The sequence below is a fragment of the Equus quagga genome, chromosome 2 (genome assembly GCF_021613505.1).
Source record: "Equus quagga isolate Etosha38 chromosome 2, UCLA_HA_Equagga_1.0, whole genome shotgun sequence".
Classification (NCBI taxonomy): domain Eukaryota; kingdom Metazoa; phylum Chordata; class Mammalia; order Perissodactyla; family Equidae; genus Equus; species Equus quagga.
The window spans coordinates 149,516,068-149,535,714 of NC_060268.1; the positions used below are offsets into that span (position 1 = coordinate 149,516,068).

The 19,647-nt window shown below is 44.8% G+C and overlaps 1 protein-coding gene across 3 annotated transcripts in view; it reads right to left on the minus strand.

Annotated features, from left to right (window-relative positions):
- Window positions 1-19,647, minus strand: part of MYOF (myoferlin) — a 152,592-nt gene that overhangs the window by 119,240 nt on the left and 13,705 nt on the right. For 2 of the 3 annotated variants that reach the window (XM_046654930.1, XM_046654929.1), the window contains exons 2-3: window positions 13,011-13,066; window positions 10,283-10,374 (exon numbers count right to left, since the gene is read on the minus strand). In XM_046654930.1, the coding sequence (XP_046510886.1) occupies window positions 10,283-10,374; window positions 13,011-13,066 (148 nt within the window). Of the gene's footprint in view, window positions 1-5,787; window positions 6,138-10,282; window positions 10,375-13,010; window positions 13,067-19,647 lie in introns of those variants that run through there. The other variant, XM_046654931.1, reaches the window with a different exon arrangement.

Below are 19,647 nucleotides of genomic sequence, written 5' to 3' on the forward strand. Positions count from 1 at the left end.
ATAAACCGCTCCTCTGAATGTGATTGTTCCCCAGCCATCCCTGCAGCACAGTCACCAGGGCGGTTCCAGATTCCCTGAATCCTGAGTCAGACTTTTCCTTTAGTTCATTCTTATACTCAGGAAGTTTGAGAAACAATGGTCCAGAACAGTGGTTGTCAATGGGAGCCAAAGTAGGTGGAGGGGTGGGTGGAGGGCTTGGGGTAGGGAAGGCAGCTGGCAAAGCCGGATCTGGGGTCATGGGGACTTGTGTCGTTTTTTAGAAGTAAGTGCATCTAACATCATAATATAGCTTCGCATTTGAGAAACGGGCGTAGAAATCCAATTATTTAACAGAACAACATAGTAAGCCAAACTCCATGAAAATCTACTCAGCAGTTCTGGTTACCTGTGCCCTTCCCATGGCATCCCCTCCGTACTCCAGACCAGGACTGTCAGAGAGCCTTGAGGCTTTTATCCGCATCACAAGGAGGCAGGTGTTTTAGAAAACGTAGAAATGCAGGTCCACACAGTGGTTCCCAAACCTGGCTATGTACAAGCCCCCCGGGGTGAGGCTGAGCCCCTATACGTTTAACAAATTCCATTCCTGGGTTTTGGAATCACTGAGCTAGCCTGGAGACTGTGGCAGGATTTGCAGGATTCAGGGCCAGCAACAACTTCCTTTTTGCCAGTCCCTCCCAATCCTTCTGCCCCTGCTGCTGCAAATGGTGTCACTTTAATAAGAGAAAGAGCTGAGTGGAAGCATAGGTCTCCCCAGCAAAGCCTTCCCAATCAGGAAGGCACGGAGGCCAGAGTCAGTTACTTTGTCACTGCAAGGGGCAGGTTAATTAACCTAATGCCTGGCATGCAGAAGATGCTCAATGACTATTTCTTAAATAGATGACTGTATCCTGTCTTTTTGCTACTCGCACCTGACCAATTTTCCTGTTCATGCAGCCCTCAGGGATCTGAATCTGTGCTTGCCTGCTCGGATGGTTTAGCAGGGTTCCCAGGCTCCATGCCTGTCTAATCCCCTCGTCCAGTAGAATCAAGGCAGTAGTTCTCATTACTATTCATTCATCAAGGACTTGGATCTTACAAAGTAAGGCGGACAATATAACGTAGTGATGAACAACTTGGAGCTAGGCAGAGCTGGCTAATTCGGACTCATCCTTGTCCTACACGCTGTGTCCAGGTTGTTGAACTTCTCTGAGCCTCAGTTTCCTCATCTGTAAAATGAGGATAATGATAGCTCCTCTCTAACAGAATTGTTGCAAGGATTAAAGGGAGGATGTGGTAAGTGCTTAACAATCACCTTCTATGTTCTTTCAGACATTACTCTAGTAAGAGGAATCTAAAAAAAGCATAGGAGGATGAGGACGTGACTCCAGGCCAGTAGTTGAAGGGAAAACTGCTCTGAATTCAGGTGCAACCTGTCATAGGAAGACAGGTTTACCTAGGCAGGGGTCTGGGTGGGCGGGCAAGAATGAACAGATAAGAACCCTTGGTAACTACCCACATCCACTTCTCTACAATCACTGTGCAATGTCCTAAAACCAGTCCTTTCTCTTACGTACATCAAACAGCTCCCTCCCCACCCTCAAGGCTATATATTATATATCACCAATCTATGTGGGAAACAAATTTTATTTTCAAGATTAGACCAGAAATAACTTCAGCTGTAACTGAATTCTCATAAAAGCAAATATAGTGGAAACTGAATGAAGGTTGTAAAGCCATTGGTTTCATAAGATGTTTCATTATAAAACAGACCCCAAAACAAATCCTTATACCAAAACCCTATGTAAAGCAGCACCCACGTGGGCGTACGCAAGCGCACACACACACACTCCCTCACCCTCACCCTGTCATTTTCTTCCCTTTTCTCCTGCTTTATTTTCCTTCACCATATTTATCACCGTCTGATATACTATATGTGGATTTATTTGTTTACTGTCTGTTCCCTCCACTCAGATGGAAACCCCATGAAAGGCACAGAGCGCCTCAGTGCCCAGAGCAGTGTCTGACACACAGTAGGCATTAGTAAACATTCGTTGAATGAGTAAGTTAACTGATACATCATTGAAGATAGTCCAGTGACCTTGCGAATGGCTTACAGTTTATAAAGCTTACTCTCCTAAGAGAAGCCCTCCAAGTGCAATTAGAAGGTAATTACAGTTCTTGTCATTATGAAATGCTTTTCTCTTTCAGTCTCCCTAGGTGTCTTTCTCCAGGGTGTGGCCCACTTTTACTCACAAGATCTTAACAGATGCCAGCAGGACTGCAGCAGCTACTTAACTGGCCTCCCAACAGTGGGGCTGAGCTTCTCCAGGCATCTGGAGACAGCCAGCCCTAACCAGCTTTGATCTCTTCATAGTTTTGCCACTCCATTGAAAACATGGGGCTAAAAAGAAATCAGAACTGAGAAGCCTGTTCCACAGTAACATCTGCTTCCGGTTGAGATTTTCACAGACCATGAGAATCTACACCGTTTAGAAAACCTGCCTCAACCATGGGCCGTCCCTCCCTCCCCAACAAGCACACGGGGGAGAAGGGACAGGCGTGGGGACCACCTAAACACACCCCACTGTCGTGTTTACACTTGGCAATGTCAGCAGTGAGTCTCATCACTCGAAGAGATAAAAATAATAAAAGCTTGAAGTCAAGGTCTTTTGTGTCCCAGGAAATGAAAATTTATCATAAGCGATATCACACTTTGTCCCACCAAATTAATTTCATTCCAAACCAGTCTTTCTGTTTTCTCTAACTTAAAACATCTTTTGCCAGAGAGTCAGAATATTTCACAACCCAAGCCTGTACTTTCCTTTTTCTAATTCGATAGCCCCTAGTATCACAGTGTGTGTGTGTGTGTATGTATGTGTGTGTGTTTGGATTAAAGGTTGAAGGCCAGAATGTGAAAATGAGAGGACAGCATCACACAAACACACACACACACACACACACATGCAGGGAATAAACCTTGGAAGATCAGGGCCCTGGGTAAGAAGATTTTAACGCAGCTAGGTTAAATCCATGTGCTTCCACTTAAAGAGCTAAGTGACTTGAAGCAATTTGGGGACCCTCTCTGAGCCACACTTTTCTCATCTGTAAATTGAGGATAAGCCTGTCTGAATCAGAGGCATTATAAAGATTAAACGCAATTACGTGTGGAATAGAATTAGCACAATGCCTGGCACCTGTCAAGCCCACAGAGATATTGGCTATTATGTTGTTTGTCAGGAAATGGAATCCATTTTTCCTTAATTATATTAAATTTGCCCTCATATCTACCATTTATTGAGGAAGTAATACAGCCCCATTATAAAAATGAACAAACTTGCCGAGAGTCACCCAATCAGTAGGAGTCAAAACCCACACTAATCTCGTGATCATACAGCTGACCGCCTGCCCACACCACCTCTTATGCAAGAACCTGGGGACATGTCCTCCTAGGTATATTGTTAGGTCTTAGCATTTCCTTTCTTACTCAGGCTGCAGCAAAACAGCTGCCTGGCACAGTGATTTATATCCAGATGATGTTTCTAACTTTGCTCCACATTTGTGTGGGGGTATGTGTGACGCTGGTTTTGAATGCACAAGGACACACATACGAAGGGGAAAAATAAGAATACTAGAAATGAAAACTCTTGGAGTGATAATTACAGTCATCTTATCTCAGACATTGTAATTTGCATCTCTAGAAGTTCAATTTGGATCTTTTTTATACCTTCCATGTCTCTACTTCACATGCTCAAGCATTCCTCTACCTCCCTGAGCCTATGGAATATAATTAAAACACTTGCTTCATTGTCCGTGTCTACTAATATCATCTACTAATAAGACAGCTGTTTTTCTCCGCGTTACTGAGGTACAATCCTTCTGTGTGCTCTCCCCAAGGCTCTGTGAATTACAAGGTTTTCCCGGCTGGCTGGTGGGCGCGTTACTGTTCCCAGCTCTGTGTGCCTTCCAAGGACTGTTCTTCTGCTCCTTTCAGGTTGTTGTTTTTCTCTGCCTCACAGTTTCCCCACTGACCAGTACTCAACTGAAGAGTGGAGAGGAACCCTCTGCAAATCTCTAGAGCTTTCTCTGTGTGTGTGTAGCTCTCTCCTCTCAGTCCTCTAGGCACCTTCGCATCTCTCGACTCCTACATGCACTTCCTCAATCTGGAGACAACCAGGACCTGCCCAACTTCCCTGGCCCTCACTGCAGCCTGCCAGTGCTCTCCAGGCGGTGAGCTGGCACTCACAAGGGCTCATCCTGTTTATCTCCCTCCTCTCAGGCATGGCTGTCCTGTGCTGTGGATGTCCCATATCTGAAATCAGTGTTACATATATTTTACCTCCTTTTAGTTGTGTCAGGTGATACGTCATCTTAGCATGAGTGGAACTTCCAAACTATAGTCCCTTTAAGGACGAGAAGTCTGAGGCCTCGGGGGTTAAGTACCCTGCGCGAGGTCACTCACTGGTAATCAGTGGAGCTGGGTCTCTAAGCAGCCTCGGTCTGGCTTTAGAATCTCAGCTTTGAACACGATGCTCTAGTGCCTTCCTGCGAGCCCAGCTGTGAGCTCTGCAACTCCCTACAAAAAGGCATGAGCTCTGGGTCAGGCGTTTGTTTCCCTTCTGATCTGACCCCTTTGCATTCTGACTCCTTTGCAGCTTAGACCCAAGGTGGAACTGGAAAGCTGTTCCATAGAGCTGAGCTGGACAGATTCCACATAAATGGCCCATTACCAGTGGGCTAACTGTCAGGTGCAAGGTGCTTTAGAAGTATTGAATTTCATCCATATATTAGTAACATAAATTCACTTGTTCATTCACTCATTCAGCAAACATTTATTGAGAATCTCTTTATTATGTGCTGGCACTGTGCTAAGTGATGGTGTTAAAGTGTTGAACAAGATAGATGTGGAACTTCCTGACTAGTAGGAGAAGAGCAAATGAACAGACAAATAGCTAAGAACGTTTCAGGTGGTGGTGAATGCTGAGCTAGATAAAGCAGATGTGCAGACCAGCACATGTCTTTGAGTACTTATCTAAAACCCAGCCTGAAAGTCCACATGTCCAGATGGACTCCCCCGACCATTCCGGCACCCATACAAGCTCCCTAACAACACAGCTCAGAGGAAATACAACAGGGCAATGAGATGGAGAGCAAGGGCGGGCGCTGCTCTAGGTCGTGTGGTCAGAGATGCTGAGGTTGAATGAGAAGATTTTACATCTACTGCAGTTGGAAAGAAAGAGCATTCATTCCATGCAGAGGAACAGCCATGCAAAAGCCCTAATGGGCATCTCTTTTTCTTCCCTGGCACACACACACGGGCATATGTGCACACTCCCACACGCCTACATCTGAAAACTTGTAAACATCCTTCATTCCTACATTTCCAGGCTCCTTAGGCACTCAAGTAGAGTGACAGCAGGGCCACGATGCCAAGGGATCAGAGGCCCAGGTTCAACCCCTCTGAACTTCAAGCTTCATTTCCACTTCTCAAGGTCATTGTGAAGATCACATGAGATGAGATATACTCTCCAAACTTATGTTGTCCATTGGCGATCATGAGCATAAACGACTTACTGTTCAATAGTATAAAAATGTCTGCTTAAATTTTTACCTAGGGAGGAGCTACCCACACTCTGATAATGCGTATTCTTAATTTTATTGCAAAATTAGAAAGAAAAATTACTTCCATTTTAGCCAAAAGATAATCAACCATTCCACCTGCATTTTGGTTCCTATAGGCGGTCAGAGGTTTTCAGTATAACATAAAAGTCAAGAGTACAGGCCTGGATATAAATGCTGACATATACATACCTCCTGTGTGACCTTGAGCAGATGACTAAACCTCTCTGAGGAAAAACAGGACGTGCCTCATAGGGTGTCTGTGAGGATTAAGTGGGAGAATGCATTCAAAGGACTGGGTATAGCCCTTGGCACTCTCAAAACCCTCACAAACTGATAGCCAGATTGCCTCTCTGCAAGGGAATTTTTCATTCTTCAGCTGCTGGGAAAATCCTCCCACTCTGACATTTTGGCTAAAAATATCATTTCATTTTCCTCACGTGACCAAGAGGCTCCTCTGGCTCTTCTCTCACCCTCACTCAATCTGGATGGCTGCGTGGACGACCCTAAAGTGAGGAAGGACAGAGTCCTCACTGAGTGGCGCAGCCCGCTCCCGGCCCCTGAGGAGGCATGTAGCTCCCGAGCCAGTGCCCTGCGTGCTTGGACTGGCCCAGGGCAGTCCGCTGTGGGCGTGGGCACGGGCGCACAGGCCAACCCGGGCAGCTGGCACTGTTTGCTGACAGGCACCCCCCGGACAGCAGATGCCAAGAGCTGTATTTGCACGGCCAGTCTCCATGGCAACGGGAAAGTCAACAGGCAAGACATTCCTTAAGCTGGTAGAAGAATCCTCTGCCCCCACCCTGGGCTTCCAGGTGAGGGAAACGTTCCCACACTGAGCCGTGAGCTGATCCTCGAAGGCCTAACAAGAAAATTTGCCGCCAAAGTACACAAATATTTTGGACAAACATACAGCTTATTCCCAGATGGGTTACTTTTTTTGTTTGTTTTCTTTCCTGCAGTGTACAGGTAACTTGACCAAGTTCTACGCCTGGTTTAGTTGGTGGAAATAAAGGCAAAGGTCACAATTCCTGACTGATGGTGGAGAAGCATGCAGCTTTGTACAGTAAGAGCACAGGCAACACAGGGGCCCTATCACACGTGCTGTGCATTCCAAAGCAGGCTCAGGGTCGGCCTTTCACTGGAAGACAGCAAACAACCACACAGCGAGATTTGGAAGAGAGAGAAGTAATCTCCCAACTCAAAAGGCCTCCCCCAATGGCCCCGCCACAGGGCCTAAAATACTCTTTTTCCACTCTTTCAGATAAGTCACCAGTGGCCTCGGTCCCCAGATCAATGTTCCTGGGACATTAACACAGTAAACTATCAGCAGCTGTTACCCTATTATTCCGATCAGTTTCCCAGAAAGTTTCTTTCCACCAGCAGGACCTTGCAGGACTGAGACACAGGACAGATGAGTTTTGTTGGGGAAAAGAACTGGTAGACGGTACAGGTATGGCTCAGGGAGCAGACCCAAGTGGGCCCCCGGTGGGAGCCCTGGAACATAAATAAGGACATGGGGTGCTTGGGAGAAGTCAGGGGGAGAAAGACCTCCCAAAAGGAGGAGAGGGAGATGTTGAAAGAGTAATGAAGACCAGCTTCATCCTTTGCCTGGAATTTACATTTTTCTGCTAGGCCTGAAAATCCCCCTGTCATCATAATGCCAGAGTCACGGCCTGCTCACAAGAACACCCAGAGTAACACATCTCAGTAAGGTGCAAGGAGCCCCTAACTGCAAGGACCCTCTTATAACAGGATCCATCATATTTTCCTTGTTCAAAATTAGAAAGAAAAATGCCCAGGATCAGAAAGACTGCACATCGGAAAGACAACTCTACCTCCAGAAATGCTTGCCAAACGCCCAAAATAAGCACCAGGGCCAGCCTCAGGGTGAGGATCTGTCCTCTCCCCATCACTGTTGTCATCCAAGGGCCCCGAGTGTTCTCAACAGGCATAAAATAAATACGTAATGGTCTCCCAGTATTGTTTTCCCTGCTTCCTAACTGGTCCCTCCATCCAGTCTCCACACAGAAAGTCTGATCTTTTTAAAATATGTCAGATCATACCCAAAACCCTTTAATGGACCCCGATTCTACCAGGAATGAGATCTAAAGCTGGTGCTCACAAAGCCATGCATGCTATGGCTGCACTGATCTCATCTCTGTCCCTCACTCCAGCCCCTCCTGTTCTTTGTGCTCCAGCCTTAATGGCCTCCTCAGTGTTTCTCCAACACCCCAAATACACTCCTGCCTCAGGGCCTTTGCACTTACTGTTCTCTCTGCCTGCAATATTCTTTCCCCACAGAAAGCTGCATGGCTTATTCCTTCACTTTATTTAGGTCTCTGCTCAACTGTCACCTTATCACCACCTCATATAAAACTGGATCTTTCCCCACTCCACTGTCAATCACACTCTATCCTTTCACTCTGCTTTACATATTTTTCTTCATGGTCTATAACAGTTTCCTTCTTAGCTTTTAGCACTCCTTGGCGCCCGATATGTTATATATTTCTTCATGTATTTGTTTGTTTTCTTACTCTCCCTCAAGCATGTTACCTTCAGGAAAGCAAGGACTTTGTGTGAAACAAAGATGAGAGCTCCCAGGCCAGCCTGCCAGGCTTTGTCACCATGTTAAATAGATGAGGCACAAAGTGATAAAGGCCTGAACCAGGCTGGTGGCTGAGGCCATGATTAAGAAACACATAGCACACACAATGGATAGGAAGAAAAAGTAAGATTTGTCAACAGATTGGGTAGGATATAAAAGGGAGACGATCCAGAGAGATGTGAGGTTTTGAGCCCACTGGTCTGGAACTTTGCTATCCAATATGGTGGCCACCAGCCACATGTGGCTAGGGAGCACTCAAAATGTGGCTAGTCTGGATTGAGATGTGCTCTAAGTGTGAAACACACAGATTTCAGACTTAGTACAGAAAAAAATGCATGTAAAATGTCTCAATGATTTTTAAAATACTGACTATATATTGAAATGATAATACGTTGGATACACTGAGTTAAAGTATTTCCTGAAGTTAATTTCACCTGTTTCTTTTAGTTTTTTAATGTAGCTACTGGAAAATTTTAAATTACATATTTGGCCTGCACTACATTTCTTTGGAGAGGGCTGGTCTAGAATATAAACAGTGGTACCATTTGCAGAAAGAGGAGAGCAACGGAGAGAAGGGAGTATTATTAGCAACACATAGGAGGCTACAGTGAGGCTGGATCACCCACTTCCCCACAACTTTGAAATATGGAAAGTCTGCGAGTTAGAGTGGGGGCTAGAAAGATAATCATACAACTGATTCAAAGCTGAAGTATGCAACATAATCTTAAAAAGCTAGAATGGTTTTCAGACCAAGAGAGTGGGACCAGAACCTGCTGGAACGTATTTGTATAGCTTAAGGAAAAACCCCATCAGTCACAAGGGGCACTGGTCAGCAATGGAACACAGAAAAAACGATCTCACCAAAGGTGAGCATGGGTGGCAGCCATGAAAGCACTGTCCAAAGGGCAGATGTCTGTCCAGGCTCTCTTGGTCTGATGCCATTAAGCAGAAGCCCCCAGTGACTAGGGAGACCGTCTGATTTTCTGTCCAAATCAAGCCACTGTTGACAGCAAAAGGGGCATTAGTAATCATTGTGCTGGGGCAATAATCCAGGACCATCCCAAGCAAATCAGGGCATACGGTCACCCTTCCTCAACTAATTCAGTCTAATTTATTGCTCTTGTTGCAGCCTTCTGATTTTACCAAACGTGCCTGAGACATATTTTTAAATGTACTGACATTACTAAACACTAGGATGCTTCTTACAATTGATATGGGCATTTAAACTCAGGCTTCTTACCTCCACCTCAAACTTGTTATTAATTTAATAGCACACTTACAATCAAGAATACAGAGTATTTTGGCTTCCCGTGGGGAATGAGATGAAGGAGAATTCATTGATCAGAGAGTAGAAATGCCCTCCCACCAGAAAATAGAAAGTAAGGAACCTAGTTTTAGGTACTGGATTCTTGTGAGCTTGATTAGTTTGAATCAGCGACCTAAGACTGCATTCTGAATCTATAAGGCCAAAGTTCAGATCAAGGTCTGGGGTGAATTTACCGAGGTCATTCTGTCTCATGGAGACCTGTTTGAGAAGCCCCCCCAGCTTTACCCAGGGGACAACCCTTGCTGCCACCATGGGCGCCATCATGACCCTTCCCCATTTGAAACTGGTAGAGGCAGTAAGATAAGGAATCTGGTTTAGACCTGTTGGGTTTAAAAGGCCAATAAGACATTAAAATGGAAGTGGGGCTGGAAGTAGAACTTGAATGAGATGTATATGGGTGACACATAATCAGAAGAAGCAACTTTGCTTGTGTCCAATAAACCACCAGAGTTAGGAAGTGACTATATGCAGTTAACAAAGACGTTTCAGAAGTGTAAATAGGTTTCACCATAAGTACCAAATTGGATAGACTAGAGGTGTCTTAGTGTTTACAGCCTCTTAGGAATACAGAAGTTTTGGGGAAAGCACTGTGATTGATTAACCACGTCTGATATTGGCTTAGAAGTGTGGGGGCATGGAATTAAAGCACAATTATATTGGAAGTATTATAAAATGTTACTAAAGATGCATTCCTTCAACAAAACAAACAATAGTAAGATAATACGTAAAATGAGAAAAAGTTGAAACCAACTTACTTATTTTGTCCAATTGTCTCAAAATCTTTCACAACAATCCCAAGGGAAGATGAAAAGTCCAGGGGTATACCCCTCAAGTCAAACTCCAAAATCTATCACAGAAGGTTATGAAACAAAAAGATGGTTAAAAGGATCAAGGAACACAACGCGATGTCCCAACACTAAACGTTGGGTCATTATCTTCACCAATGACAATCTTTTGAATTCTCCAATTCTATAATTCGGTGGACGCGATCAGATTCTAACCCTGGATGCTGCTGAGGGATGTGGGAAAGCCAATCAGATTTAGCCTCAAAGGACCTGGATGCAACTCCTGGCTTCCCATTCTCTAGGCTCCACGGCTTCAGACAAGTCACGAAACCCACCTCACAGTCAGCGAACCAACTTAACGTCTACCACAATTGTTGTAAGAATAAAATAAAACGTGTGTGAAAATGCTTTCTTCAACAGTTATTTTTAAATTACTTGTTCCTCCTAGTTATACTATTATCAAAGGGATGAATAATCTAACAAAACATATTCTAAAATGCACCAGCCCCCTATTTTAAGTCCCATCATGGCCAGTGCTAAAGTCAGATGAGAATTTCATCTTAATGCAATAAATTGCTGTCCAACGGCAAAGGTAAAAAATCAATACAGTATGACGGATGGCTTTAACTGATTATGTAATAAATGAATTGGATAAAGCAATATCTACTGATGATTTGATTCTCCTGGTAATGGGTTGGGAATGGATGGTGAATGTGTCTTATAGCTTATCTTAGGACACACCCACTAATCTCAATGGGTTGGGGTTGGCATTTCATTTGGGTTGGGTTTCAGTTATAACATTGCAATTGGGAAGTTTACTTGATAAATACATATGTAATTAAAAAAATACATGTTGGAAACAAAATGGTGTGAGACAGATGATGCCCTACGGAGGACATGCCTGCTTATACGACCATGTATCTCTCTGCCATCGGCCACACGGATTGACCTAAATATAAAGAGGCATGTTAGGACTACTCAGGATCAGAAACACTAAATGCATATATATATGTACTTTTTATTTGTCTTATTTTTGGAGCTCTGCGTGAGGCGCTAGGATCCACAGTATCCACAGGGAACAACCAGACTGGCCTCTTGCTCTCACGGAGCTGGTGGTCCAGGTGGCTATGTTCTGGGTTCCAGTGAAATTGCAGAGAAGTGAAATTCTCTCTCAGCCTGCGTGAGAGCAGCAGAGCTTTTTAAAAGGAATTAAGACGTTTTCATATTCACCTCATTCACTGAGAAGGTACAGTATTTACCTCACAGAGACATTAAAACTACCTTGGAGGGGAAGTGTTCACAGCCTTCTGACTTAGCAAAAATAACAAAGACATTTGTCACTGTGCTTATCCAGGAAGATCTGATACAGATTTCGGAAAAAAATGTAGCTGATGACCAACTTTTCAAAAATTAGTCAGCATAGGAAAATGTACCCAGAGGAAGGAATTAAATTTTTCACATATTTATAAATGTATTAAACACTGAACCATTTATAAAATAGATATAAAGTCAATAGTGGGGGAGAAGGTAAAGAAATTATATTATATCCCTTCTGCAGAACATTAGAGTCATTAAAAATATGTTTTGTTTTGTTTTTTGATGAGGAAGACTGGCCCCGAGCTAACATCTGATGCCAATCTTCCTCTTTTCTTGCTTGAGGAAGATTAGCCCTGAGCTAACATTTGTGTCAATCTTTCTCCACTTTTTTTATATGTGGGTCACCACCACAGCATGGCTAGCAAGTGGTGCAGGTCCATGCTTGAGATCCAAAGCCATGAACATAGGCCACCAAAGTGGAATGCACTGAACTTAACCACTATGCTATGGGGTCAGTCCCCAAAAAATATTTTTGAATAAAATGACATGGGATATGCTCAGGATATGATAGTAAGAAAAAAATAGGATAGGAGACTATATTTGCTAGATGATGCTAATTTGCTAATTTTAAGACATAATATTTTATTAAACATATTCATTCAATGAACATTTACTGATACATCCCAGATGTTAACAGTATTTGCTTCTGGATAGCGGGACTAAAGGTCATTTTTTTATGCCGATCTAATGTTTTCAAAATTTCTACATTAAGTTTATATTAATTTTATCAACATAGAAAACAGTAAATGTCATTGCTCAGCCAGACACACAAAGTATCATTTAATATACACTTGACTAGTCAGATGAAGGTATGTTTTTTTGTTTTGTTTTGTTTTTTAAAGATTTTATTTTTCCTTTTTCTCCCCAAAGCCCCCTGGAACATAGTTGTATATTTTGAGTTGTGGGTCCTTCTAGATGTGGCATGTGGGACACCGCCTCAGCGTGGTATGCTTTTAATTATGGAGCTTTCCCGGACTCCAGAAATGATCCAATCCCACCCCTTGCTCTACAGATGTGCCCCAGATATGCAACATAACCGGACCAAGGTGACGCAGCAAGCTCAAGGCTGCTCCAGGCCACAACCCAACACTCCTCACTCCCCAACCAGTCTCTGCTCACCACATCACTACTGTACAGGAGATGTCACTGTGTTACATCTCCTTGAACTTCTCTGCTATCTCCATGACCACAAAGGGAGATGGAGAGGGTGGGAGGGAAATGAAGAGATTCTCCTCCCAAAGGGAGGGACAATCAGACCAAAGATGGGACAATCAGTTGTAGCTTATCCACTGAAACAAAGTTGAAAAAACAATGAAGTCACCTCATTCCAGACAGGGTTGAGTTCACTATCAACTTTCTTTGTTTTCTTTTTCTCATCTGCAAATACAAAATAAGAGATATCAATCAGTTGGAAACATGTAGAGCATGTACCACTCATTTGTTCATTCGAACAACATTTCCCTGAGGGCCAACTATGTGTCCTCATTTTCCCATTCATCTGCCCTGAGTGGGGGCTACCTGAATTAAAGTTTTCCAAACTGAACAGCATTTTTATGTCTAAAATATTTTTCCCATGCCCAGGTCTACAAGGTGTTAGGGGCTGAGGGGCTGAAAATCACAGAAGTGTCGAGAGCCTCTGCCTGTCGCTCACCGACTCTCACAGACCACTGTTACCCCCGGCCTCTGCGTCTCCAGCCTGTTGCAAAAAGAAGCCAGCGAAGCTAACCTTTGACCCGCAGGTACTGCCATGCTGAAGATGAGGATACTGAGGCTCAAAGGAGTTAAGAAATATGTGTGAGCTCACACTCAGCAGTGGTGCCCTGATATAACCTGGAATTTCAGCTCTGAAGCCCATGTTGCCTCTGCATGGAATAAGACCCCAAAACAGCTTAAGGATGATGCTGGACTCCCTCCCACAGGCCTCGGTACAAGGTAATCAGTAGATGAACACTTTCTAGGGCCGGCAGAGAATTGGGGGTTTCCTTTACTCCGGGCCCACCTTTTCTGAAGACACAAGGTCTTTTTCCTCTGTGTCTGGGACCGGATAACACACCTACCTAGATGCATTAATGTTTATCCAGCTAGTGCTTAAAGTTTCCTTGGAACAAAGTCCAAAGAGCAGGGGCTTCTATGGGTCCCTAAGTCCCCAAACACAAAAATAAAAGCTAATGTTTGAGTACAAAACGCTTCGTAAGCACATCTGTTTTTGGAAAAAAACAATTTTTCCTCCTGTAAGTCTCCTTTACCATGACACAGAACACCCGCAACAGTTCTGACACCAGACGCATGCAAGGCGTTTCCCCCACGAAGCAATGTTCTGCGACACCAGCTGGGTGTTCTGCAGTTTGTCTCCATTCTGACACTCTCTACCCTGGAGAGGGCATCAGATCTCACAGGGTTAGGGCTCAGTCCCACAAAACTACCCTCACCCCACTTCAGAAGCCAATAGCAAGTCCAGGTTGTCACCTGTGCTTCTGACCAATGGGCTACAAGTGTGAGGTTCCCACGACCCCCTCCTTGGGTTCAACTAATTTGCTAGAGTGGCTCACAGAACTCAGGAAAACAGTCACCTATGTTTACCAGTTTATTAAAGGATATGATAAAAAATACAGATGAACAGCCAGATGAAGAGATACAGAGGGTGAGGACTGGGAGGGTCTCAAGCACAGGAGCTTCTGTCCCCACGGAGTTGGGGCGTCACCCTCCTGGTACATGGATGTGTTCACCCACCTGGAAGCTCTCCGAACCCTGTACTTTTGGGATTTTTTGGAGGCTTCCTCACGCAGGTATGATCAATTATTAACTCCATTTCCAGCCCCTCTCCCCTCTCAAGAGAAGTGGGGGTCAGGACTGAAGATTCCAAGCTTCTAACCATGGCCTGGTCTTTTGGTGACCAGCCCCCATCCAGGAGCCACCCCGAGTTACCTCCTTAGAACAAAAGATGCTCCTAGTGCTCTTATCACTTAGGAATTTACAAGGGTTTTAGGAGCCCTGTGTCAGGGACGGGAGTCAAAGACCAAACATTAGAACAAGAGATGCTCCCAGTGCTCTTATCACTTAGGAAATTACAAGGGTTTCAGGAGCTGTGTGCCAGGAAGGGGAAGGGGAGTTGGGGCTGGGGGTATCAGCACAGACCAATAAATATATTTTCTATCATCTCACATCATCTAATCTCCTTAAAAATCCTAGGATGTACGTATAATTATTTTCATCCCCCTTTCACAGCTAAGGAAACGGAGAGGTTAAGTAACATATTCCAAGTCACCCAGTTAGTAAGTGGCAAAGCTAGGTTTTGAACCCAGGCAGTCTCGTCAGTGGCCACATTTTGAATCACCCCTTGCCTTCCCCCTACTGCCGTGGAATGTAGGAGGTAGCCCGTTTTGTTCAGCTGAATGTCACATTGCTAAGGCTCCCATCACATAGCTGGCTGTGGGCCTAACCACCTCATTCTTTCAAGACCTCAGCATAGCCAAGACGTGAGTCATCCTCCTCACTCTGCTAAGCATTAACTTTTCCACTTGAGTGGGCATCCCATAGCCCAACCGGCTTCCCTTTTTAAACTTCAGCATGACCCTACTCATCAGCTGATGCCAGGACCTATAGTGGTTCGTTCTGCCTGTGGTCTTTCTATGTGGCCTACAGAGCCCCTCACTGGATCTGATTCTGATGTCACCTAGAAGCTGTCCTGAATTTTCCCCTCCCACCCTTCCATATTGACCCCTCTCACCCTTCCCCTCATCTAACAAATCTCTCCATCTTCCTCTCTGATTGTACTATGAGAACATGCTCTTGAGAGGAAGAGAAGCCGTGCAAAAGATGTTTACGTTGATGGAACTGGACAAAAGGAATTCTATTCACAATTGTAACAGCTCCCTCTAAACAGCCATCTACAGGTTTCAGGCTGTGCATTCAGTGGCAGTGTCTCTAAATCATTCAACAACCCTGCAAGGTAAACATTCTCATCCCCGTTTTACGGGCAAGAAATTGAGAGAAGCTCGTTAACTAGTCTAAGGTCACACAGCTAATAAGGAAACAGAGCCAGAATCCGCACCTACGTCTCCCTGCCTCCAAAACCCAAGTGTATATGTGCCACCACACCACAGTGCCTCTCACAGAAGCTGCCAGAAATGTTGGATAAAGAAGATGCATAAATACAATATGTCTCATAGGCTTGGCATCCTGGGCAATGGCCACAGGGAAGTCCATGGTCAGGTTTCAGGGTATCCTGAAAGTTTCTGAGACTATTTGCTCCAACACACAAAATATTACATCCATGAGTTTTTCTGGGGAGAAAGTTTATTGCTCTCATCAGAGTCTCTAATGAGTTAGCGACCTTGAGAAAAGTTAGGAATTCCTGCCTTCGACAGGCATGAAATGGTACCATTACCCTCCCTCCAGTTCACCACTGCCCCTGCTGCCACAACCAGGGTGGGGTGGGAGGAGAATTGAGTCAGGAAGGAGTGAGTCTGGACCCTGAGATGACAGCAGACCTTCAAGAGAGAAGATGGGCAATTGCAAGAGGGCCCAGGAAGTAGGTAAAGCAAGAAGGAGGCAAATAATGTATGGAAATTGGGCAGGGAGGCTTGGGGTAAGACTTGGGTCACTGAAGGATGGTATCCAGTATCCAAGTCCCCAAGATTCCAGGCAGGAAGCTAAGGCAAGGACAAGGGCTCCAGAGAGCCTGAGGAAAGAGCCAGTACTTGCTCACTTGAATTGAGTCCTAAGCCTGGTTACTGACCTGGGAATCAGAATACGAGAAGAAACGCTACAAGGCTATCTTGATGCCAAGTCTGGTACTACAGACCCTCCCTCTCCCAGAAGGGACGGGAATGTTCCAGAGTCAGCAGTTGCAGAGTGTGAAAAAGGTCACTTGTTCATTCATTCATTTTCAAACATTTATTAAGCACTTACCATGTACTAGTAACTGGGGAAACGGAAGAGTATAAGATAGTTCCTTCCTAAAGCATTCCACAAATGGAGTTTATGGGCTATCGAATAGAGGAACCAAACAAATCTTTATGCATGTATTCAACAAGCAGCAAAAAGCCCCAGCATGCTCTTGCCTGTCCATTCTTACGTTGGAGTGCCCTCCTGTAAGAGGGGGGATAATGACCAGCCAGCTCAGGCAAACAGATCTTGTAGCTCAGGCCATGGAAATGGTCCACTAAGTGAGTTCTTCCACAAACATTAATTAAGTTCCTCATTCTTCCATCCGGCGAATGTTTTTGAAATATGACTTGCCAGGCACTAAGCTGGACACTCTGGGAGACACAAAGATACCCAAGGCAATTCCCGCCCTCAGGTGGTCCAGCGGGGAAGCAGATGTGGCCACAGGCAACTGATACAGAAAGAAAGCTTCAGATGCCATCAGAAGGGTACAGATGAGAATGCACATTGAGAGGAAGGGGAGGTGACTTCAGGCTGTGGGCACCAGGTAAGGCCTCACAGAAGAAGCAGAGGCTGAGCTGGGGCTCGAAGGATAAGGAAGAACTGAAAATGTGGAGCTGGGAAGAAAAAGTCACTCCAGGTGGGTGCAATAGGGTGGGTGGGTCAGCCATGGAGGAGAAGACAACAGGTCAGGTCTGGGGACACTACACAGCCCAATGGACTGGAACCAAGGGATATGAAGTAGAAGCAACCAGGCTGTGCGGGAAGGTTATGAAGCCATGAGTGCCAGGCTAAGCTTCATTTGGCTGATACAAGCCATTTAAGGAGGGTGTTAGAAACTGGACTTTATAACTTCGAGAAGTTAATTACCCAAAGAGAAAACCAAGGTGCCCAACAACTCTTCCAAGACATGTTCCTGGACACGTGACTCAGTTGTGTTTTGAGAACAAAGAGGACCAGTTGGGTCCCAGCAGATGCAGATTGACAGCAGACCAGGTAGGACTATTCAAGGGGAACTTCCTGCTGCTCCCGGAGCGTGCGCATAATGTTGATGCTAATGGCACTAGTCTCTAGAGGGCGCTCACTCCCAGCCAGGCATGTGCTGAATCCTTCACATACAGTATTTCATTTAATCCTCCTAGCGAGCCTACGAGGTAGGCACTGTTATTATCCCCAATTTGCTGATGAGCAAAGCGAGCCCAGAATGGTTAGGTAACTTGCCCAAGATCACAGAGCTAGGAAGAAACCTTCTAACTCAGGACTAGTCTGACTCTAGAGTAGTATTTAACCGCTGCACCCTCCTATCTCCCTGGCTAATAAGAAAAGATTAAGTCGCTGGCATTAGCTCCTACCCTTCTGGAGAAACCCAGTCCCTTCCGAACTCAGTTCCTTCCAAAAAGGAAGCTCTGATTTTTATCGAAGTGTATATACATTATATTTTATTGAAAGCCTATTCTCACACGTGAACGTGTCAGCCACAAAAAGAAAGTAAATAAATTTCTTTCTCAGCAGTGGCCACAGAGTCACATATTTATATTATTCAATTATTCCATTCCACCTCTTTTTTTAAAAAAAAGGTCAAAGTTGCAGGCACTAAACATCAGATTAAATTACGGGAAACTCTTTCCCTTTCTCCACATCACCTACCTCCCCCGGTTCCCATCTCTAATTTTATTAAGATGACTGTTTCTTCCTATGGAAAGGAATTAAATATTTTCACCCCAGAACATAACAACTGATTCAAAAGCCAAATACCCTCTGGACCATGATTCAAGGCATTCTTGGGACATTTCCTGTTTTTTGATTAGCCACGCCTGCTTCCCTCTCAGTCCGGTGAAGGTCACCATTGCAGTAATTAACCTGCCTGCCAACCGCTGAAGATCGTTTCCCCGAGAACTGAGCAAGCCCTCCTCGCCAAGCCACCACGCCCTCTTGCACGGAACCATTTCCTTTGCTGTTCCCCCACCAGACTGTGTGCTGAACTCCTACTGAAAAGGCTCTAGTGACACCGTGACTCGTAACACTGGATTGCTACATCTGTGCTCAGAGGACCACCGTGATGGTTAATTTTATGTGTCAACTTGGCTTGGCTATGGTACCAGTGGTGTGGTCAAACGCTGGTCTAGATGTTGCTGTGAAGGTATTTTGTAGATATGCTTAATGTCTACAATCCATTGACCTTTATAAGTAAAGCAGATTACTCTCCGTAATGTGGATGGGCCTCATCAAACAGTTGAACGTCTTACGAGCAAAAACTAACATTTCCCGGAGAAGATGGAATCCTGCCCGAGCCTCCAGCCTGCTGGCCTGCCCTACAGATTTTGAACTCAAGACCGTAACATCAACTCTTACCTGAATTTCCAGCCTGCTGGCCTGCCTCACAAATTTCAGACTTGCCAGCCCCTACAATTGCATGAGCCAATTTCTTAAATTTCTCTCTCTCTCTCCCCCTCTCTCTCCATGTATATCCTATTCATTCTGTTTCTCTGGAGAACCTGACTAATACAGCAAGTAAGACCAGGTGCCCTTGGGTATAATAACACCTAGAATGAAAATGTTTTAAACACTTCCAAAAACACACCATCTCCCTGATCCTAACAATTCTGCCGGAAAAGGAGACGTGTTGGCCCAGATCTTCTGACTTTCACATCAGTGAACTCTTCATTTCTTTGAGCTGTTATCTCTGGGCCATATAAGGGTTAACCACCGAGCTCAGAGTTCCTCATGTGTAAAGTGGTGAATTTAGACTAGATGATCTCCAAGTTTTCCTGCAGGTACATGCACTTTACGAAGTCCTGCCAAGTCCTAACTGATTAGACTGCTCTCTTACCAAAACAGCCCTGGGAGATGTGGGGGTGCTATTTACAAAGCTTCCCTAAATAACTCAGCTCTTTGATAGGCAAAGTGGATCAGCCATGCATCCAAACTTGACATCCTACTCAGACGTACTTCTTCATCTTCTCTGGGTCCCCAGGTCATGGCCCCTCTGTTTTGAGAAACATTCACACACAAACACAAAGTCACTCACAATTTGGCCTAGAATTTTACAGATCTCCGAAGATCTCATCCCA